Below are 23,881 nucleotides of genomic sequence, written 5' to 3'. Positions count from 1 at the left end.
GTACATCCTCGTACACATGTTGAATATCCTTCTTTCTTTACGCTAAAGTGAACAAAAGATTTCACACTTATACTGTCCATAAACAAATCAGAGCAGAATGGAACAGGACGGAAATCAGTGCTAGGTGTGAGTCACGGGGCAAAGCTCAGAGCTGAGGCCCTACTACACACAAAACAGGAAGCACAGAACCATCCCATTTAATCATCACAAAACACTAACCAGGTATTTTTAATTCCATTTTTAAGCAGACTTCCTAAGATCACATAACTAATAAATGACAATGACAGAATCTGACACAAGATGATTCTAAAGCCCCAGCTCTTTCTAGTATATGAGCTGAAAAACAGAAAATGTATAATGAGATGGAGTATCTATTCACAATCAGAAAACACGAGTATATATATACTCTGTCACACACAGAGAGGTCATTCGTTCTTAAATCACCTGGCTTGGTGACACATCCGGGCAGGAGGATGGTAAAGCCTCAGGCAAAGAGTGATACATGTCCTTCTCCTCCAGTTTCCAGTAAGTCAGTCCTAATGTGCACAAAACACAGAGAAAACACAGAGGGAAGAGAGACAACAAAAATGCTTTCTAGATTAAATTCCTTACTCAAATAAAATTAAACACAGGAAATAACTCAGTGTTGGCTACCTGGTTACAGCAAGTTGAATGGTGATGGGAAAAGATTCTAATAACAATGTAAAACAGTAAATGCCTTACCATTTAAGAGCCCTGATTTAATGATCAAATATTAAAATAAATATTACAAGTCAAGATAAATTAGTGCAATTTAAAATAAATTTCAGGAGATAAAAATGTCTTTATGAATAGCGTACACTAATAAAGAATCAACATACAGATTTCAATAATTCAAATATTTATTGCACGTCTGCTGTGCAAGGTTTGGGTGAGGTGTATAAACAGCAAGTCAGTCATGGAGTATATACAGAAGGTGGTAAGCACTCTAATGGTAAGAGAAAAAAAACGGGGTAGAAGGGACAGATGCAGTGTGGGGATGGGTGTGGGGGGCCAGGGTTGGCTCAGGGAGAGAGGGAGCCATTTCAGCCATCTGTGAGGGGTCCCTAACAGGAGGGGTGAGCATTCCAACCAGAGGGAACAGGCAATAATAAAACTAAACCAAGATCCTATCTGGCATAGGGTCCTGCTGAAGTGGGGGGAGAGAGAGAGAGGAGGTTGTAGAAGGTGAAGTGGAAGAGGCCACGGCTAGATCTCAGCGTGCCTAGAAGGACTCTGGCTATTCTGAGGAACAGAGAACCACTGCAGGGTTTTCAACAGAGACAGCCCAGGACCTGACTTCTTTGACAGAGGCATCACTCGGCTCCTATGTTCAGGGGAATGTAGGAAACGGAGAAGCAGGGAGGCTGGTTAGGAACTTGTGTGATCCCATGACAGAGAAGGTAGCGGCTCTATTAAGGGGGGAGCAGTGGAAGCGGTGAGACGTGGCTTGATTGTTGAAATAGGTAGAGGGCAAAGCCTTTTTCATCTCCTGAAGAACTACATGTGGGGTATTGGGAAAAAATAGAGTCAGTGTGTAAAACCATTAAAATTGGAGTATGATCACCAAAGAGTGGAGCTCTGGTAGCACCGGGCCTAAGGCATCTGACTGCTCACCAGCAGGTTGGCGGTACAAACCCACCAGCCACTGCGCAAAAGGAAGCCAGGGCTATCTGCTTCCATAAAGATTTCCAGTCTTGGAAGCCCAATGGGTCACTCTGAGTCCAAATCTACTCGATGGCAACTGGCTGTTTTTGGTTTAGAGCGCAGACAGAGAACGTCCTCCAGAGGGCTTGGATGTGCTAACTCCTTGTGTAGCACCTGGAAACGCTAAGATTATCAGTATTGTTTTTTCCTTTTCAGTAATTCCAAAAGTACATCTTCCTTCCACCTTCATAGAATTTGTAATGCAAAATTAAGACGAGGAAGGTAGCTCCACCAGAAGAACAACGCAAAACACAGTTACAGAAACGGCTCTTACATAGTGTGTGACTACCATCCAGTAAGGAGGAATGCAAACAAGTTGCTGGGGTGGGAAGAACTTTAAAACTTTAAGTACTATACCTGTTCCTGAATCAGATATCCAAGAATTCGGCTTTTCATCTGGTTTACTAAGGTAAAAAGCACGAGAATGTGTAGCAGCAGTGAAGTCAGGCTACAAGAAAGAAAAATACCAGTTGACAGTGAGATCATTAGGCCCAAACTGCTGAATGAGGAATGTGAGCAGGGGCGAGACACGGGCCGAGAGAAGCCTGGGGGGGCAGGGGTGAGACCCAGGCCAAGAGAAGGGGGGGCAGGGGTGAGACCCAGGCCGAGAGAAAGGGGGGGCAGGGGCAAGACCCAGGTTGAGAGAAGGGGGGGCAGGGGTGAGACCTAGGCCGAGAGAAGCCTCAGAGAATCCATGAAGAGGCTGGCTTTCTCCAGGGTCACATAAATGCAAAATGGTAGGAATTAACAGTGAAGGATTTGCTTTCCCTGTGGGATTTACAAAAGTTTATTTTGATTCTCTGTGGAGGGGGAAAGAGAAAACTGAGAGCAGTTGAACTTAATGACTTCAGAACTCACGCTTATTTACATCTATTCTTCAAGAAGAATTTGAGGAACCTAGAATTAAACTCATTTACATGAAGACAAATGTAAAAGTCACCAACATACATTATGCATCATGAACATACAATAAAGCAAACTAACTCTGAAAACCATAAACTGACTTTAATATGAAGTTTAACAAGCAGTTTACTTCTTATGTGCAAGTAACTGTCCCAGAAAAGTCAAAATGGCTAATTTACTCAATTATAATCAAAACTGTCCAAGGGAGTCTCTCCTCACAGTATCTCTGGGCCTTGCCCTGAGAAATCTTTGTCTGAACAGGGATAATGGAAAAGGCTATTTCTACCAGAATGTTTTCTCACCTGTTCCACTATCATCAAACTTTCCTTTCCTGTTACAAGTATTTAAATTGACCAGACTTACTGGACTACTTGAGACTAGTGACTGGAGTAGACTCCCCAAGACTACTGCCCTGAGACAGTCTTTAAATCTTGAACCAAAACTAACCCAAGGTCACCCTTTAGCTCACAAAACAAAGAATTTCACCCATGAACACGGCACTCCTTTAAAAAATCACCTTTGAGACCAAACGGACATCATTGACTTTAAAAGAAAGATGAGAAGGTAAGAGGGCAGGGAAACTAGATGATTGGAAAGGGCACCACCAGAACGGAAACAGGGGGACTGTTCACACATTGGGAAGACTGAAACCAACGTCACTGAACAATCTGTGTAGAAACTGTTGAATGGAACCTAAACTGCTACATAAACCACTGGAAACATAATAAAAATAAAACATTATTAGGGAAAAAAAACTATTTAAGTTGTATTTGCTTAAAACTTATCCATGGAAGTAAAAGTACACTGGAATAAGTAATAAAACTACTACCAAGAAGGGGAATTATTACCTCAACCTTATAAGGCATCACTTAGTTTCTTTTTAATCAATAGGAAACTCTTCAGTCAATGTTTGTCTCTTCTAAAACCCATGCTCAAACCTCCATCAAGTCTCCATACTGAAAAGACCAGGAAAGGGTGACGGGAGAAGACCAGGTCACATAGCGCCCAGTTAGAGACTGTCCCCTCGGCCGATTCCGAGGTGAAAAACTCAGTGTGCTGAGCCCGCACACCAACAGTGGACCAGGGGCGCTCACCTGGCAGAGCCACGCCGGCTGCGCTCTCCAGGCCAACAAGGCAGCCCCGGAAGAAAACAAGCCCAGCTTCTGAGGAATACAACCATGGCACCTTGAAAAGCCCTTCGGAAACCTAACCCCTCTTAGCCAGGGACCTTAGTTAGTTTCCGCAGCGGTCTGTAAATCCACCTGAAAAACAACCACAAAGCCCTTCAGCCGGTGAAACAGTAAATCCGACACAAAGGATGAGGGAACAATGCGAAGACCTGAGCTCTGAGGAATCCTCGTGCTAAACAACATGCAGTTTCAACACGTACTTCCAAGCAGCTGTTGCCGACAAGGAACTACCGCCCACCACAGGACAAAAAGAAAACTCAACCAAGGGAGCATCCTGAGAACTAGGATTACCTGATTCAGACTGAAAGCAAAACACGGGAGAAGAGACGCAGAGGAGAGCTGCAACTTCTGAGAATCCATAAAATGTGGTCCAGAGTCATGCTGGGGAGGAATGCACTGAAGTCACCAACCACCATCACCCTAAAACCAAAAAGCTTAGAAATATCAAAGAAACTTGATTTCCCCTAACGATTTAAAGCCAAAGACACCACTCATCTCAAAAGAGAGAGAGAAGGGGGTTATAAAACCTGCCAGGAGCATCAAAGGCAAGACTCAGACGGCGGCGTTGCCTCCTCACAGCTCCCACTCTCTGCTAAGTAGACCTCCCTCAGGCCCTCTCAGGCGCTGCACCTGATCATCTGCAGCTGGGCTGTTTCGCACTGACTCCCAGAGACACGTCAGGCTGGACCAGCGCTTCTCAGACGTCTGCTGTTGTTCCCCTCCAGCCAAGTCCTGCACACGGCGACGCTAAGTGTGCAGAGTAGAATTGTGCTCCCGAGGGTTCTAAAGGCTGTGAGCTGTGGAAGCGATTGCCAGGCCTGTCTTCTGAGACACCTCTGGTGGGCTTGAGCCGCCAACCTTTTGGCTGGCAGTGGAGAGCGTAATCATTTGCATCACCCAAACTTTACTGCAGCTGAAGGGCTTTGAAAACTCCCAACACACCACTCACAGCAGGGCTTCCAAAGGGTTCATTCTGGTTTAGCCCTCAGTTGCAGAACCACACACTCAACTTTTATCGGAAGAGGAAAACTCTCCACAAATCAGCGTTTCAATGAAAGTAATAAAAGACAAGGAACTACTTTGAATGGAAGCGTTCTCCCTTGATGCCAATTGATTTCAATGAAAAAAATCATTTTATCCCTGTCTCCAAACAGCTTTAAGCTATCATACCAAACAAGGTATGGCATGACAGCTTAAAGGTATCCTTGACAGCACACACGATGCAAAGAACAGAACCACCTACACAGCGCTAACAGCCATGCCAGGCCACAGAGACTCTGAATCCATGTAGCTTTCTTCACCTTCACTTCCCTCAATACAAGTCTGAAGAAGTTCAAAGAAAAATGAAATTAACTCACTGCTGAGTCGATTCCAATGCACAGCACCCCCAGAGGACAGAGTAGTACTGCCCCATAGGGTTTCCAAGGCTGTCAATCTTTACAGAATCAGACTGCCACATCTTTCTCCCATACAATGACTGGTGGGTTTGAACCACCAACCTTTCAGCTAGCAGGTGAGTGCTTTAGCCACTGCACTATCAGGGCTCCTTATGGTGAGATTAGGAAGTCCAAAGAGCCATGGGGTGAAGAGAAAAGAACTACTGAATGGAAAGAGAAATTAAAAGCACCTTATGAAGGCTGAGGGTCTGTCTTCTCAGGACCTCAATTCTCTAAAAGCTGGTTCTCACACCATGACAGAATGGCTGTGTTTAGGATGATCATGACATAGACAACTTCTAAAGGCATCAAGTTGGACCTAATTTTGCAATTTCAGTGTATTACATTAGACAATGCCATTCTACGGCAATTCAGGCCAACAAAGGCTTTAGTGATCCATTAAAACTTCCTCCAGTACCTGTAACTCTTCAACCACTGAGGGCACAGAGCACAGAGAACTTAACCATTTAATCCTTTACATTTTACATAAATTCCAAACTGTTGAAATTTCAACATTTTAAAAAGAAAGACATCTTATTAAGTAAATATACTACTACTTCTTAAAACTTAACAGTTATACCTATCATTTGAGGTTTGTTTTTTTAAATGAATGAATGGCTAAACATAAATACCTGCAGTACAAAAGGGAAGAAGATCTTTACAAAATGGTTCATTTTTATAGTGCTGTATCCCTCATTCATTTTGATTTCTGGCCCACTAAAGAACCAAAACCCCACTGCTGTTGAGTCAATTCCAAATCATAGAACCTGCAAGACAGAACAGAACTGTCTCATAGGGTTTCTAGGCTGTAATCTTTATGGGAGCAGATTACCAGGTCTTCTCTCTTGTAGAGAGGTGGAGTAGCTCATGGGTTCGAACCACTGACCTTTCAGTTAGCAGCCGAGGACTTAACCACTGTGCCACCAGGGCTCCTTTTGAAGGACCAATGCGGGCATACCTCAGAGATACTGCAAATTCGGTTTCAGACCACAGCAATAAAGCTATGTCACAACAAAGTAAGTCATTTTTTGGTTTCCTAGTGCATATAAACATTATATTTATGCTATACTAATAGTCAATTAAAGGCGCTGTGGTGGCATAGTGGCTGAGGCATTTGGCTACTAACCAGAAGGCCAGTTGTTCAAACCTACCAGCTGCTCTGTGAGAGGAAGATGAAGCAATCTACTTTACAAAGATTTACAGCCTAGGAAACCCAAATGGCGGGTCACTATGAATTGGAATCAACTCAAGGGCAGCGGGTTATCGTCTCCTAAGTGTGCTATAGCATGATGAAGAGGACGGATATATTTTGACAACGACCAAAATGTGACTCTGACACAAAGTGAGCACACGCTGCTGCAGAAATGGTGCTGAGAGCCTTGCCTGATGCAGGGTTACCACAAACCTTCAATTTGTGAGAAAACACAGTCTCTGCGAAGCACAATAAAACGAGGCTTGTCTGCACCTGTGGCACATCACCACCACTCCTTTCAGACATCAGAAAAAAGACCTGTCAACGGGACAAATTACCGACACACAAGACAGGCTCAAAGGACGGGGTGCTGAGGGTGGGCAGGGAACACCCTAGGAGGATCTCAGGCAAACCAAGCCCAGCGAGGGGATGCACCACCTACCTTCTCGGCTGGTTTCTTCTGACACTCACTTCCTTGCATAGATTTTGAACATCCCTCTTCTACGAGTGCTCTCTTTGGTTGGTTCTGCTTCAGCTTTTGTGCCCATGATGTTACAGATGTACTATTAAAAAGAAGAAAACCAAAATTACTTTCTTCATGTTTTTCACCCAACCAAAAATCAAACCCACTGCCATTGAGTTGATTCTGACTCATATTGACTATAGAACAGAGTAGAACAGCCCCATAGGTTTTCAAGGCTGTAAATCTTCACAGAAGCAGACTGCCACATCTTCCGCCCACTGAGTAGGTTCAAACTGCCGACCTCTTGGTTGGCAGGTGAGCACTTTAACCCACTGCGTCACCAGGGCTTCACACAAAATGCTAAATATCAGCTGATGCTTTGTCAGTGGAAAATTCTTTCCACTGTTTTTCTAATAATGGAAAATGGATGGATTTTTTAATGAGTTATCTAAATTTCTTTTTGAGTTCATATTAGCAAAGGCATAGTGAAAAGACTACAGTGATCAATACATACAGCTTATAGCCATGGAATAGAACAAAAATCACCTACTGGCTCCTTCAAGGACAAAATCTATCTCTACAGAGAAAACATTAATTCTTGGCACAGACTAATAACTGTAATTATGAGTAGACGAGATGCGTGTTGCTACAGAGAAATGCTTTAGCTGATATATTTCAGCAGTATCACACAGAAAAGTTAGGACACACTACATAATTTAAAAAGATTTGCTTTTAATACAATACTGAGTTGTCAATGAAAGCAAACATGGGTATAGGGACGGATAGATGGGTGAACAAGCTAAACAATTATGTATGTCTAAATGGAGAGTGTATCCAAGATCATATACAGGGTTCGCAGACAATGGGCCTCTCAGGGTGCAGAAGAGTATGAAGGGATGGACACTGGGAGGAGGTAACTATGGGGAGGAAGTGGGAGGGGAGCTGCTGCATTGTAAATTTTGGTCAATGACATGAGACAAAGTATATGTGAACTGCTGTATGAAAAGTGAATTTACTCTGTAAATCTTCACCCAAATCCTAATAAAAAAAAAAAAAAAAAAGATTTGCTTTTTATAACCGTTCAGCCAGTTTACTTTACTAAAATGGATCCTGGGCCAATCAAAACGTCATTGAACTGATAAAGACTCTCCTTACAGAAATTCTGACATACAAAAACAATAAAATTGAATATGCTTATACATAATTTTTGGTTTCAAATTCTATGAACATATACAGCAACACTTCACTATGCACACAGCCCTGAGCTTTGATTTTTGGCACATTTACAGTGACCTGCTGTTGCCCGTGGCGCAAAAATCGTTGCCCCTGTGCCGCAGAGTCTGCTTTGACTGCCAGACTGTGTCAGACAATGGCTCACTGCTATTCATAAGGCTTCCAGTGGCCAGTTTTTCAGAAGCAGATGACCCTGTCCTCTTCCCTTGTCTTAGTCTGGAAGCGCCGCTGAAACCTATCCACCAGAGTGACTCTGCTGTAACGGAAATACCTACAGGTATTTCATAGCTTCCAGCAACACAGCAACACAAGCTGCCAGAAGATGACACACTGGCAGATAAGTGGTGGGTACAGTGACTAAAAGACAGGAAAGGTCATTTTTCAGCATGGTCTCCCACCTTAAGAGTTCTGTAGATTTTTAACAAATGGGAAGAAAGTCAAATGGCATTGGTATATGGTGTGCTTTGCTTATTTCAGTTTTTCACAGACAGTAAGTCAATAAAAGCCTTCAATTAGAACAGTAAAACTGATCGTTTTCAAATACATCTCACTGTATTACAGTCCCACTAACAGGAGTTTTATTTACTAGACTACATGTAACTAAAAGATTGTATGGGCAAAATATTGAATGATAAAGGAAACATCAAAAGAAGATGGAAAGAATACAGAGTCACTGTACCAAAAAGAATTGGTCAACGTTCATCCATTTCAGGAGGTGGCATATGATCAAGAACCAACGGTACTGAAAGAAAAAGTCATAGCTGCACTGAAGGAATTGGCAAAGAGCGAGGCTCCAGGAATTGACGGAATACAGAGATAGTTCAACAAATGGATGCCGCACTGAAGGCACTCGTCTATGCCAAGAAATTTGGCCAAATGACTGGAAAAGATCCATATTTGTACCCATTCCAAAGAAAAATGATCCCACAAAATATGGAGATTATCTAACAATATCATTAATATCACATGCAAGTAAAATCTTGCTGGAGATAATTCCAAAATGGTTGCAGCAGTACATTGCCAGAACTTCCAGAAATGCAAGCGGGAGTCAGAAGAGGACATGGAATGAGAGCGAGCATTGCTGATGTCAGATGGATCTTGGCTAAAAGCAAAAAACTACCAGAAAGATGCTTCCTTGTGTTTTATTGACCATGAAAAAAGCATTCAATTGTGTGGCTCATAACAAATTATGGATAACATGGAGAAGAATGGGAATTCCAGAACACTTGATTGTGCTCATCAGGAACCTGTACATAGACCAGGAGGCAGTTCAAAGAGAACAAGGGGATACTGCATGGTTTAAAATCAGGAAGGGACTGTGTCAGAGCTGTATCCTTTCATCATACTTATTCAATCTGTATGCTGAGCAAATAATCTGAGAAGCTGGACTATATGAAGAAGCATGTGGCATCAGGATTGGAGGAAGACTCATTAACAACCTACGATACGCAGGCGACACAAATTTGCTTACGGAAAGTGAGGGTGACTTGAAGCGCTTACTGATGAAGATTAAAGCCTACAGTCTGCAGTATGGATTACATCTCAACATAAAGAAAACAAAACTTCTCACAACTGGACCAATAAGCAACATCACAATAAATGGAGAAAAGACTAAAGTCATTAAAGATTTCATATCACTTGGTTCCACAATCAACATCGATGGAAGCAGCAGTCAAGACATCAAGTGACGTATTGCACTGGACAAATATGCTGCAAAACACCTCTCTAAAGTGCTGCAGAGCAAAGATGTCTCCTTGAAGACGAAGGTGTGCCAAACCCAAGTCATGGTGTTTTCAATCACCTCATAGCCAACGTGAGAGCTGGACAACAAACAGTGAAGACCAAAGAGTTGATGCTTTTGAGCTGTGGTATTGGCGAAGAATACTGGAAGTACTATGGACTGCCAAAAAAACAAACAAATCTATCCTGGAAGAAGTGCAGCCGGAATGCTCCTTGGAAGCAAGAATGGCTAGACTCCGTCTCACTTACTTTGGTCATGCTGTCAGAAGGGACCATTCCCTGGAGAAGGGTATCATGCTTGATAAAGTAGAGGGTCAGTGAAAAAGGGGAAGGCCCTCAACAAGATGGACTGACACAATGGCTACAACGATGGGCTCTGGTACAGCAAGAATTGTGAGGTGCAGGACCAGGCAGGGTTTCATTCTGCTGCACACAGGGTTGTTATGAGTCGGCGCTGACTTGACAGCACCTCACAACCACAAGTGTAATCAACAGGTAAAATTCCTTTCAAATGATGGGTAAAATCCACTTACCTATTTGCTTTCCCACTATATACTTCAGAAATCTTATTTACACCAACAAAATTATGCTCAAATTCACAAGGAAAGATAGGAACATCATCCTTTAAAGGTGCACTGAACTCGCCAGTAGTCTGTATACAAAAACTCTTATTTGTTACATCGTCTGCAAGTGAATCTGCCTGCACCACAGATGCTCCATACTGTTCTTCAGGGACCTCTGTGTGTTCCATAAACGCCTTAGGGTCTTTCGATTTGTAGGTATTTAATTCTGAGACGCAGAAGGTGCCATATCCACTGCTCACTGAACTGCTCTCTGCGTTGTAGTCTGGCTTTGGTGAGGAGGAGGTGTGCTGCATTTCTGGCTCTTGAGACTTAAGAAAACTGAGAACAGACTCATTTCTCCCACTGTTTTCAGAAAAACCCATTTGACTTTCTGAAGGTATCTGTTTGCTTGAAGAACTATCAGAGGGAGCCCAGGAAGCATTACTGGTCTGTAACTTCACTAAGTTTTTTATCTCTTCCTGTATACGCTGAAAAGCAAATGTGACAGATCTGGTTAAGAAAGTATATGAAACATCAATATTTTTGTAAATGTTAAGTAAATACTGTTTAAAAGTAGGATCAAATACTACTCTAAAACTCAAACAAACCCTGTACACCAACATTCACTGCAGATTATTCACAAGAGCCAAAAGACAGAAGCAACCTAACAGATGAATGATCAACAAAACGTGGCACATACATACACAGTGGAGTATTACTGAGCCATAAGAGAGAGGAAGCACTGATCCACGCTCCCACACACACGGACCTTGAAAACACGATGCCGATGGAAGGAAGCCAGACACCACAGGACAAATATTGCATGATCCCACTTACCTGCAACACCTAAAACAAAGAAATGTCTAGAGATCAGTTTATCAGTGGTTACCATGACTGAGTAAGAGGGAGCAAGGAAGAGTGACTGCTTACAGGGTACAGGCACTCCCTGGGGGTATGACCAAGATTCGTTCCTGTGCCTTTAAGAATTTCTAGGTTAGTCAAAACAGGTGCATACAGTCCTTATTTAGCCTTACTTTACAGCAAGAAAGGAGCTCTGGTGGCGCAGTGCCTAAGGCATTTGACTGCTAACCAGGTTAGCGGTTCAAACTCACCAGCCACTTCTCAGAAGGAAGACTGGGCAATCTACTTCCATAAAGATTAACTGCCTCAGAAACCCAATGGGGGTTGCTAAAGTTGGAATCAACTCAATGGCAGTGGGTTTGGGTTACTGCAAGAAAAGGAACTGGTAGAGCAGTGGTTAAAGCATTTGATTTAACCAGAAAGTTCAAACCCACCAGCCGCTCGGTGAGAGAAAGATGAAGTCAGTCTGTTTCAGCAAAGCTTTACAGCCCTGGAAACCCTACTGGGCGTTCTACCCTGTCCTACTGGGTGTTCCACCCTGTCCTGCTGGGTTGCTAAGAGTTGGAACTGCTCACAACAGCGGGTCTGGGGTTTTTTTTGGTTAGTGCAAGAAAAGGCTCAAAGCCTATTCAACGATTTAAAAGCTGCACATGCAGCATGTATAGGTGACTGTGACGAAGAATTTGCTGCGAGTAGGGGGTGATTCAATCATTCCGAGGTGAGCGCAAATTTATATAACACACAAGGACAAGAAGGAGTGGTCCATAAGTCAGTGGGACACTTGTAACCTGGGGACCTCCTCTATCAAGTTTCTGTTAAGATAAGAGAAGGATTTGGAAAGGCATAGTGGTGACAGCTACATAAGTGAATATAATTTATGTAGACGTAAAAATGGTTGAAAGGAAAAACGTTTTATTATATGTATTTTACCAAAAAACTTAACTATCAGAAGAAGAAAATGAACATAAAGTCTACTTAAAAAAATCAAACAAACCAAGAGGTAATTAATTACGTCATGTCCTTAAGTGTCAACCTCAAGATAATACATATGCTTTATCTTTCGTTTATAAACAAAAGTGGCATAAAGCATTAATTGGTTTTTCTTCAAACTTTACAAATATTGAAAAATAATGGACAAAGAGCTCAATAAGAGAATCACACATAAATGACAACTGACCTGAATCTGGTTGTGGAACTGTTCCTGCTGGGCAACTATCTGTTCTTGGCATTGTTTTTCCACCAAATTGAACAGCTGTAACCACCTGGTCTGGTAAACCATAAAATAATTTAGTTAAAAATCAAATTTTTGAAGTAATATTTCACAGAAAAATTCCTCAGACAAGGGCCTTTTCTAGCATATAAAACTTACAAGCTAAATTAAATAAACAGTTACAAAAACACATTTAATACAAAAACACAAGGACATAGAGTTGAACACCCCTTTCTTACATTACCTGTGGTCCTGAAGGTCTGGTCAACCTTATTTCTCAAATGGCACCATCACTGGGTATTATTCGCTATCATTTCTGATTAAACAACTACTGGTGGTTGCTCTGGGAGCTCTGGTGGCGTAGTGCCTAAGGCATCCGACTGGTAACCAGAAGGCTGGCGGCTCAAACCCACCAGGCACTCCTCGGAAGGGAGGTTGAGCAATCTACTTCCGTAGTGGTACCGCCTCGGAAACCCAGGGAGGGGCTGCTGTGAGTCGGGTCTGACTCGACATCAGTGCATTTGGTTTGGGTTTTTTGGTGGTTGCTGAGTACATTCTTCCTCCTCCTTTCCTCCCAACCGCTCATGGTTTCTTAGACACTGATGTACCAAAGAACCCCACACATAACACAAGAGATAACTTGGTACTCTGAAAATGCGGCCCCTAATTACTTGCTCTAAAACTAAAAACCTGCTTTGAAATCCGATATTACACTGTTTCAAAGTGCTACAGAGCTAGCCAAGGAAGGAAAAAGCGAGTCTGAACCCTGTGGGACTGGCCCCTCAAGCCCCTCAATGCCCGTTCTCCCCAACTCTGCGTTCTGGTGGTTATAAGCACACTACACCAAACACAGCAGGGAGGGAGGATGGCTACACTCAGCTTCGAGGCTGGGCCCTGTCTGTGATACACTGCATGCACTAAACCCAACAGCCCTAAGTAGCTGCCCTGCAAACCAGCTCCAAGGGACAGCCTTTCAATGCCCACTTCTTAGCACTGCCTCCAGGGCCCTGCGCCACCTACCTCATGCACACACTCCAGCTCCACCATGACTCTCTCTGTCCCTCGCTCACTGTACACCAGACCCCTGGCCTCTCTGGGTTCTTGAGCATGTCAAAACCATACTCCACCTCACAAGCTCTGTACCAAGAAGACCTTGACCTGGAACGCTCTCTGGCCAGCTCGCAACGTGGCTAGCTTCCTCCTACACTGCCATTTCAGCTTAATGGCCCCTTCTCAAGCCCTCCTAATGGCTTCCCTCTCTCTCATCAGCCCACTTATTTCCTTCATAGCAATCACCGTACTCAGAAATGCTCTCGCGTGATAGGTGTGTGAACCTGTCTGTTTCCCAGCTCTGCCCCCTCCTTCAGCATCTAGGACACAATGCCAGGAAAGAACAGGCATTTCAGCCTAGTCTGAGTGCACAAAAATGCACATATTTCAAGTTGTGCTTTTCTTAGTATTATAGACTAAGACGTAACAGAGGCCCTTCAGGTTCATGACGAAAGCCAGTTACCAGTTTTTAACTTATAAAATCTGAACCATGACAGAACTAAGTGGACATCTGTGGAATGGAATGAAAGGTTGAAAGGAAAAACGTTTTATTATATGTATTTTACCAAAAAACTTAACTATCAGAAGAAGAAAATGAATATAAAGTCAACTTAAAAAAATCAAACAAACCAAGAGGTAATTAATTATGTCATGTCAACCTCAGGGTTAAAAACTAGCAGCCTTCCAAATGACCTATGAGATTACTGATAGTAGATTCTATCCCTACTAATTTCAGGGCAAAGGAGGCTAGATCAAATTAAGTTGTTATCTTCTCAACCTAGCTACAACGTACCCACTACTGTCCAGTCAATTCCAATTCACAGCAACCCCGTAGAATGGAGCAGAACTGTCCCATAGGGTTTCTAAGGCTCTCATCTTCACAGGATCACAATCTAAACCTAATCCACTGCCAATGAGTCAATTCTGACTCACAGCAACCCCTGAGGACAGAGCAGACCTGCCCCAGAGGATTCACAAGGCTGTAAATCTTACGGAAGCAGATAGCCACCTCTTTCTCCCATGGAATGAATGATGGATTCAAACAGCTGACCTTTCAGTTAGCAGCCTAGAGCTTAAACACTGCACTAAGAGGGCTCCTCAATGCAATGTAAAGTACCTTATAACACAGAAATCAAAAACAATCAGGCAACATATTTTCTAAGTCATACTATACTTACACATTTTAAAACTTATTTTTAACCTGACAAAGTTACTATTCACATAAAACAAACAGAATAGAACTAATTACCTAATCAAAAAATGTCTTCATGTTATGTGAGACACTTAATAACCACATCTTTACTGTCACTTTCTTAATTATAATATTAATATTATTATACTAATTGTAAATTAATAGAGCTTACTTCTTAGTCAGATTTTAGAATATTTTCATTTTAAAGGAGGTTATTTAAACACATTACAAAAAGTTGATGTTATTATTCATTTAATGATTAAGGACAATTATTCCTTGCACACTACAATGGTGCATACCACCAGCATGTCACACACTGTTGGAGGACACAAAACTCTAAGTTATCCCTTCCATAGCTTCTTAAATTGGCCTGAAGAGAAGCACTATAGCTTGGCCTAGTAAACTAATGTCTCGGGTCCTGGGTTTGACCCCAGCTCTGCACTAACAACCCGTGCAGGCCCAAATGAATACATGTAACTTCTTTGTGCCTCACTTTCCTAGTTCATAAAATGGGGATGATAATACCTCACCACTGAATGGGAGGACTCGATTTCAAACTTAAATGTGAAACAGGGAAAGCTGAGGTCTCAGTGGGAATGGAACTGCATTTTGGAAATCCATGAGGTCATGGATGTTATAAATATGGAGGGAACACCATATTTTATTAGTCATTTGTGGGCAGGGCCCAGAGGTGCAAGTCACAAGACAGCCCTCACAATAAAGACCTGGTTGTGTCCATGTCTTATTAAAAAAATAATCTGTAGGGTCTCTCCTCGTCCAGAACAAAGAAGAATGAAGAAAACCAAAGATTCATGGAAACAATTAGTCATAGTGACTGATATACCATGCAATCCTCAACCAATATGACTATGAGACCAAAAGAACTAGATGGTGCCCAGCTACCACTGTCAACCATTCGGAGGGGGATCTATGTAGGAGATCCTGGATAGAGAGCGAGAACAACGTGGAACAAAAGTCAAAATCATTTGGAAAAGAAAAAAAGGGGGACCAGGTTTGCTGGTCTGATAGAGCCTGGTGGAACCACTGATACTATGGTCCCTAGCTGCCCTTCAGGTCTGGAATTGAACCCACACCTGTGGCTTCCAGCCAAACAAAAGACAGGTATATGAGTTGAACATTTACCTAAGGTAGATACATTCCTTAGAGAGAGCAATCATGGGAGAAAGAAGGGCTGTTTATGCACAGGGAGACAGCTCAGGGGGCAGAAGTGCATGGAGGGATGGACACAGAGAAGAGGTAACTATCTGGAGGAAATGGGAGGGAAGCTGTTGCATTGTGGTAAATTGTAGCCAATGTCATGAGACAAAGTATGTGAACTGCCGTACGGAAAGTGAATTTGCTCTGTAAATTTTCACACAAATTCCAATTTAAAAAATTTAAAAATAATCTGTAACTTGCAGTTTCATATCTCAAATTGTCCAGGAACGCAGCTACCAAGATCTGAGCTTATTTTAGAACTTTATCAGAAAGTGGTCACCATTTCAGACCCATGTCACCAATGGCAGTGCTGCTCCTACATGTCTGTCGGTAGCTATGCATTCATGGTGAGTTTACATATAGGTAAGTTCCAGACTGCTTCATTTCATCTGCCAATGTACCTGTGCCGAGGCATTTAAATAAGGAAATTCATAATATTCTATCATAAATTTTATTTCTCCTTTTTATCAGTTACAGGACACTGTATAGACTTTTTTTAAGTGCGTGCAAGCGGGTTATATTATCTGTGAATCGCATTTGAGGATAATAAAGAGTGATGTTATTTTTAAAGTCATGATTAATAAAAAAGGGGTGTTGGGCCTAATAAGGTTGAGTGCTCCCAATATAAAGTGTGCCATACATTTACTGCCCAGCAGATACTCACTAAATGGAAGATGCTGTGGAAATAATTTTATATAAGCTTTACTATCATAGTAGTACTAAAGGGATAAAATGCTAACGTAACTGGTTGAAACAAATTAATGAATTAATGATCCTCTTTTAAAAATTCTTTGAAGTAGCTCAGACACAAAGGACATATGTTGTCCAATCTCATTTACATGAAACATCTAGAAGAGGCAAATGCACAGAGATCGAAGCTTATGAGTGGTTACCAAGGGCTGGAAGAGGAGGTAATGGCGAGTTACTGCTTCAGGTACTGAGTTTCTATTAAGGAAAAAATGTTTGGAAACTGACAGTGGTGATGGTAGTATCACAGTGAATGTAATGAATGTATACCTAAAAATGGTTAAAATGGCCAAGTTTATTTTTTTGCATATTTTACAGTAATTTTTTTTTTAAGTTTCCAACAATCACAGAAGCACTAGCAATAACAAATATTTAAGACTGTAGCAGAGCATTTCTGTGAAATGGTTAACAGGTAGCATCTTACCCAAAGATCAAATGACACAACCTTCCCCAGTTTAAGCAGTGATAAAACTTAAGAAATCCAGGAAAGGTCTCAGAAAGGACCCCAAAGAAATCCCATCACCTTGAGAGCGACAGCAGCTCAAACTATGAAAAGTTTTGTGTTCTGTCTTAAAAATGCAGACTCCCACCCCACTGCCACAGAGTGGATTCTGATTCACAGTAACCCTTCAGAACTGAGTAGAACTGCTCGTTAGGGCTTCCAAGGCTGTAAATCTTTATAAGAGCAGACTGGCCCATTCTTCCACGGAGCGGCTGGTGGGTTCAAACTGTGGACTCTTTGGTTAGCAGCCAAATGCCTTAACCACTGCACCACCAGACCTCCCTATAATGTACACTAAACAACAAAAAAAAACTTTGGGTTTTCGAAGCAGCAAATCTTTACGGATGTAGATTGTCCAGTCTTTCTTCCATGGAGTGGTTGGTGGGTTTAAACTGCCAACCTTCTGGTCTTAGGCACTCTGCCTAGCCCCTTAAAAATCATGAAAATCGGAATGAATGTTACTATTCCAAAAGGAAGGCAAAAACATGAAATTCAGGTAAAAGTGTCAGTAATAGACCCCCATGATCCTTAAAACATCCCCCCATTCCTCCTAAAACACTACACTAAAATATCAGAGGATTTGTTGTTGTTGGTGGTGGTTTTCATATGTTACAAAAACATGCTAAATAAATGGAAGAAATTATATTGAATTGGCCAGGGGAAAAAAAAAAAAAAAAAACACTGCCATTGAGCTGATTCTGACTCATAGCCACCCTCACTGGGTTTCCGAGGTGGTAAATCTTCATAAAAGTAGATTGCCCAGTCTTGCTTCCACGGAGTGGCTGGTGGGTTTGAACCACCAACCTTCTGGTTTGCACTCAGATGCCTTAGGCACTGTACTATCAGAGCTCCCTGAATTGGTCAGAAGTATGTTTCATATTCTGGCAAAGTAAGAACTATCCTAAGCAACTCTTCACTGAACAATCAGTTACATATCCACATTCCAAAAATTAAGCATTATTATACAATATACCGTAGTTTTAGATATATTGTATTTATAAGTATTTATAAATATAATATACCATATTTTTACACCAATAAGGCACCATTTTTGTTTGCAAACTGCGCAATCTCCTCACGTTAGTTTCTTATACACTATGTGCATTATTTTTGTGAAAATATAGTAGTGATCTGTTGTATCGCAAGTAAAGAAGACAAAAGGAAAAACCAGGTTCACATGTTACAAGGTATAAGACTCTGGTTGGTATTCTGGTTTATAATAATCTGTATCTTAAATTCACAAAAGTAATTCTGATTCTAAAATGGTGATTTCAAAATATGAAAAGTAACAATTTCTAGTTAAACATGAATTTGCCAGAAGTTAGAATACAATGTGGCAATGTCTCATGTTTTTTTCAAACTATGTTAATTCATGCATTATAGCCAATGAATAGATGTATATTAGTGGGGAAATTTAATGAAACATTCCGTTTTTAACTGCATCATTTCAAAATGGCACTTTACAATTTTATATTAGGATATACTGATAACGTGGGAAAAATATAAAAAAGTATAAAATCTTAAAACTCCTTTTTTTTTTAAGCTTGCAATAATATTCAGTCATTTTTATAACCTTAATAATTAATGAATGATAAACATAATTACAGTTAAGGGAGCTACTGAATTTTTACACCAGGTAATTTTTCATTCATTCAGTATCATTCATTATTCTGGGGGAAAAAACCAACAATCATGGTTTTAAAATTAAAATTAACATTTACAACCAAACCTACAGCTCTTTAAATACGGAGTTTAACAGTATTTAATACGCATCTACAATGTACTGCCAAATCTGCCTTGGGAAAGTCTATTTGGGGCATTCTTCTATTAAATAAAATCTACATATAGATTTTACTGTTAAATTTTTTATATTACAATTTAACCTGTGGACTGAAGACAGAATCACTGACCTGAAAAAGCAATGTAATACAATGTATCACAGCTAAACTGATAAGATGCTAATATGATGGATAAGGTACTAGAAGCCTTAATATATAATAATGAGTAGTCAAACACTTCAAAGTGGATATGAGTGTTTCAAGATGGTAACAATTACATGTAAGTTACTTAAAACATTAAAATTAATAACAATTTTAGTAATTTGGGGATTTCCAGTTCTCTAAACAAAGACATTTCAGTTCACATTTAAAACCAAATCTTCCAAACTCACTGCCGTGGATTTGGATCTGATTCATAACGACCCCTCCTTGGGTTCCCAGGCAGTATCTCTATGGAAGTAGATTGCCCCATCTTCCTCCTGAAGAGTGGCTGGTGGGTTTGAACCGCCAGCCTTCACAGATTTAGCAGTTAAATGCCTTAGGCACCACAGACAAATCAGTATGTCCAATCACTAATGTTAACACACACTTAAATTATCTTTCTCACATTCTTTCAATATCATTCCCCAATGAATATTATCTGGCCATTTTACCAATAAATTACGTGTAATGCTCTTTAAAATATAAATCTCTAATAATTTAGAGTTTAGTAGAGGTACTTCTAAATATAATTCTTTTACAATTCCAAACATAAAACAAAACTAGATACCTCACAGTTTTTCCAAAGTTCCGAATCGGTCTTTCCACTGTTTTGTAGCTCTTGCATTAAAGAGGTTAGGACTTCAACTGTACCTTGAATTACAGATGGTCTGGTCTTCCCTGAGAAAGAGGACACCCCATTTGTACTAAGGTGGGGACTACTTCTGTTGAAACATAAATAATTCAAATGGTTTTCTTCATTCTACCAGTGTTGAATAATTCAGCAGGTCAAGATTTAGCAGAGCAGTACAAAACCACTGATACTTAATCCTTCCTAATGGCACCTCATTTGTCTAAAATCTGATCACAAGTTTGTCCACAAAGAAAAACACCAGTAAAAAGACAGACAGCACTTAATTAGTATCATTATTTTAAGAACACAATAGGAAGGCCTTCCTCAGACGTGAGAGAACACAGCAGAGTACCAACAGAAAACGAAAATTTTTCTGCGGAACAATTATTAAGAAAAATTTCCAGCTTTTCATATCTAAATTACTGCAGAGGATTCTTCCACTTTAAGGACAGGCCTTAACTGCAGCAGGGATTCTTTTCTACTGCCCGAATGTTGTGATAAGCTCACACTTCTCTCTGTACTCTCTCTGAATAAAAGGTGGGCCACGCGAATTAGCGGCCAACATTCAGGCTTGTTCAGGCTACTCAGAGTGTGAAACAGCACTGAGTCTTCCCACAAGGGTTGCCTCTCCAAACTTGAGATGAGTTTGTTTCAAGTTTGTTTCAGAAAAACACAAAGTATCATTAAGGGCATTAAGATCTATTTAAATTCTAATCACTGAAAGTGATTTTCATCTATTTATGGATTCTGTGCTCTGAGTCACAAACAATCTCTAAAAAGAAAGGCACATTTAGGTTCTTCCAGGCAAATCGGACATGAGGTTCTAAAAGGGACTTCTTCTAGAAATAGGCTTCAAGGGGCCACTGAGACACACAGAAGATGAAATGCAGGGCCAATTTGAGCAAGTAAAACCTGCCAAAGCTGGAATTTGTACAGAGAAACCTGTCAGAGAAGGAAAACTCAAATATATTTCAACAATAGAGAGTGAGAGAAGTGGTAAGACGACTGCCAAAGGTAGAATACTTTCAAGATGGGAAAAACCAGGCCGTCCTGTTCCGGCTCTCACAGGCTTCACTGCAGATGAGCGAGGGCCACCTATCTTTTGAACCGTGTCCTGCACTTTTCTTCCCTTTATGCTACTTTATACTTTTCTTGTCTTGTTTTATGTATTCTTGCAAGCATCCTTAAGTTCCTCCTGAAGAAGGCAGAGAATGAACGGAATTCTCACATGATTAATTAAGTGATGTATAATACACAACTTCGTCAAGGCCTAGCATGTGCAGAGGTATTTGCCTCTTTACAGCAGGGCCCAGACTGATGTGTTTTTGCTTTATGTTCCTGCTTTTTAGAGTTGAACTCCCTTCGAATGGTCTCTACCTCTTAGCTGTTTCTTAGCTACTTACATATTCAGAAACCAAATAATCAAGCTTGTTAGACTATGTACAAAACAACAGTAAGCAGGGTTGGATTAAAAAGAAAGCATAAGTAGCTTAAAAATAAAATGCATTGTTTGATAACATCTATTTTGTCAACTCAGTCAGGTTTTTGCTTACTTTCTAGTATTCAACTTTAACTGCTACTTTCCAGATTGGTGAGTTATTTCTGCAATAGGAAACATTATTTGTACCATTAATTTTAAAATACAGAAATAACATTAAGACAAATAAACTTCAAAGATATGCTTGTGATCTTACCCCCCCAAAAAAAAAGTTTAAATAAAACTAACACTAGCAAAACAAGTATTTTTCCACAATGCTCCCTATGTAAAAATGCGTATCTCTTGGAGAAATGAAAAATATAGAGGAATAAAAACTATTCTCAAATAACTATCCTTGAATAGTTCCTGATAATATTTTTCAAAATGCAAGTCCATAACTATAACACTACTTGGATGAATTGGTAAACTATGCAAATGAAGTTCTTCTGATTTGTTTCATTAAATAGTATCTATCTATCCTCATTCTTACCTATTTGTGTTTAAGTTCAGTCCAAGAAAATGGGGAGAATTTTTGACATCAGATTCTACAGAAGATGGAGAAGTCTTTTGTAAAGTTTTCACCAAGTCAAAATCTTCCATAGTGCACAGAAATTGTTACACTCGCTTATTTGAAAATATAGGTTCTTTCACTCTTTGAAGAAACTGAATCCGAGTCATCTTCAGATGCTTCATCGTCTATAGGCATTTTCAGTTGCTAACATTCAGAATCATGAAAACCTAAGCTTCGAAGAGTCTGAAAAATGAATGGGGGAAAAATACTATAAAAAGCCACTAAACCTAGCAACTGTCTTTCCATGACTTTGAGAGCTTGACCTCTTTAATACCAATCTGCATTAAGGACAGCAACATTACTTATAATAGCCATATACAAACAGCCCAAGTATCCATCAACTGAAAAATGGATAAGCAACTGTAGTCTATCCACACAGTGGAATATTATTCAGTCATGAAAAGGAATAAAGTACTGACATGTGCTATGAGATGGGTGAAGCCTGAAAACCTGATGCTAAGTGAAAGAAGCCAGCCATAAAAGACCACATATTTTATGATTCCATTCACATGCAAAGTCCAGAATAGGCAAATCTGTATACAGACTGAAAATAGGTTAGTGGTGCCAGGAGCTGAAGAGAGAGGAGGATGGGGAGTGATTGGTATAGGACACGGAGTTTCTTTTTCCAGTGATGAAAAGGGAACCAGCTAGATGGTGAGGATAAATGCACACCCTTCCAGAAATACGAAAAAGCACAGGATTTTACACTTTAAAAGGGTAAATTACACAATATGTGAATTATATTTCAATTTTTAAAATCTACCCTAAAGAGGACTTGTAAAAACAGCATCTTTTCAAGTAATACTTCAGAATTTTTTATATTTAATAATCAAAGTTCTAGACACAGTTCTTCTATGTAACAATTGGAATACTTACATGCCTTATAATTCAATAAATTTCTGCACACATACATGCTTGATGATTTAGACAGTGAGCAGATGAATGGGAACTACCTAGTATTTAATTTGGTATTAAAAACAAGCAAATTAAACAGTTAACAGCAGTGGCCTTCCCAATGGCAGGGCGGAAGGAACACATGAACACATTATCTATCTCCTTTTGTCCTCTATGCCTGTATTACTTCTTAAAAAATAAACTATTTGCCAGATCCTGATCCTCAGATGCTACCGAAGCCGGGTGTGCAGAGGCAAACTGGCTGTATCACCGCAATCTCCCTGCCTCCTGAAACTCATGTATTTACAGAAGAGCCAACAAGCAGGAGAAAAAGGAGAAGAAAAAGACAATCTATACTGCTTACAAAATGAAGGCTTTGGAGAGTCCAATAGGGGAAACGCATCTACTCTTCTGGGTCCTCCGGGGTCCCCACTCTTCCAGGGCCCAGTTTCACAAAGCACAAGGCTAATTAAAAGCCACTTCCTTCAGGGTCAGCTGTGAAAGCGAAGGGTAACCAGAGCCAACTCAATGGATTGGTCCCTTTTATGCTACTTTAAGTGGCTCGGCCTACCACCACGACAAAGGGTATTGAAAAGTCAGGGGCTGCACCTTCCAGCCGGCAACAAAAATATCTGGACTCCAATCTCCGTGCCCTGACGCCAGGAAAACACCGGCTCTCCAGGGAGGTGGGTCTCACGCATCTACTATCTCCCTGCTGAATTACTCCGGACACTAGAAATTCACTGATGCTTCTGCAGCCCGAGGGGGCAAATTGAAGGGGTGGGGGGAACAGCCTTAAATGCAAATATGTGTGTATACATATATTTGCATTTAATGTTGTTTATATATATATATATATGTGTGTGTGTGTATATAAAAACCAAACTCACTGCCGTGGAGTCGTTTTCCAATGCACAGAGATCCCTCCCTTGGGTTTCCGAGGCAGCATCACTACGGAAGCAGATTGCCCAATCTTCCTTCCCAGGAGTTGCTAGTGGGTTTGAACTGCCAGCCTCTAGGTTAGAAGTGCCTTCGGCACGACGCCACTAGAGCTCCCTACATATATATACACATATACATATACACACACATAGATACATATAT

The 23,881-nt window shown here is 40.8% G+C and overlaps 1 protein-coding gene across 1 annotated transcript in view; it reads right to left on the bottom strand.

Annotated features, from left to right (window-relative positions):
• MPHOSPH9 (M-phase phosphoprotein 9) overlaps positions 1 to 21,912 on the bottom strand; it is a 73,818-nt gene extending 51,906 nt beyond the window's left edge. Inside the window, exons 1-7 of the mRNA XM_042780586.1 lie at positions 21,803 to 21,912; positions 19,773 to 19,926; positions 12,484 to 12,573; positions 10,416 to 10,933; positions 6,889 to 7,009; positions 2,083 to 2,173; positions 445 to 536 (exon numbers count right to left, since the gene is read on the bottom strand). Of these exons, the coding sequence (XP_042636520.1) occupies positions 445 to 536; positions 2,083 to 2,173; positions 6,889 to 7,009; positions 10,416 to 10,933; positions 12,484 to 12,573; positions 19,773 to 19,926; positions 21,803 to 21,912 (1,176 nt within the window). The remainder of the gene's footprint in view (positions 1 to 444; positions 537 to 2,082; positions 2,174 to 6,888; positions 7,010 to 10,415; positions 10,934 to 12,483; positions 12,574 to 19,772; positions 19,927 to 21,802) is intronic.
• Between the last annotated feature and the right edge of the window lie 1,969 nt (positions 21,913 to 23,881).

This window comes from Orycteropus afer, unplaced genomic scaffold (assembly GCF_000298275.1).
Source record: "Orycteropus afer afer isolate SDZICR_OR568_19922 unplaced genomic scaffold, OryAfe1.0 scaffold00048, whole genome shotgun sequence".
Taxonomy (NCBI): Eukaryota; Metazoa; Chordata; class Mammalia; order Tubulidentata; family Orycteropodidae; genus Orycteropus; species Orycteropus afer.
Note: the sequence above shows the minus strand (reverse complement) of the source record. Positions and strands in the feature narration are given on the sequence as shown.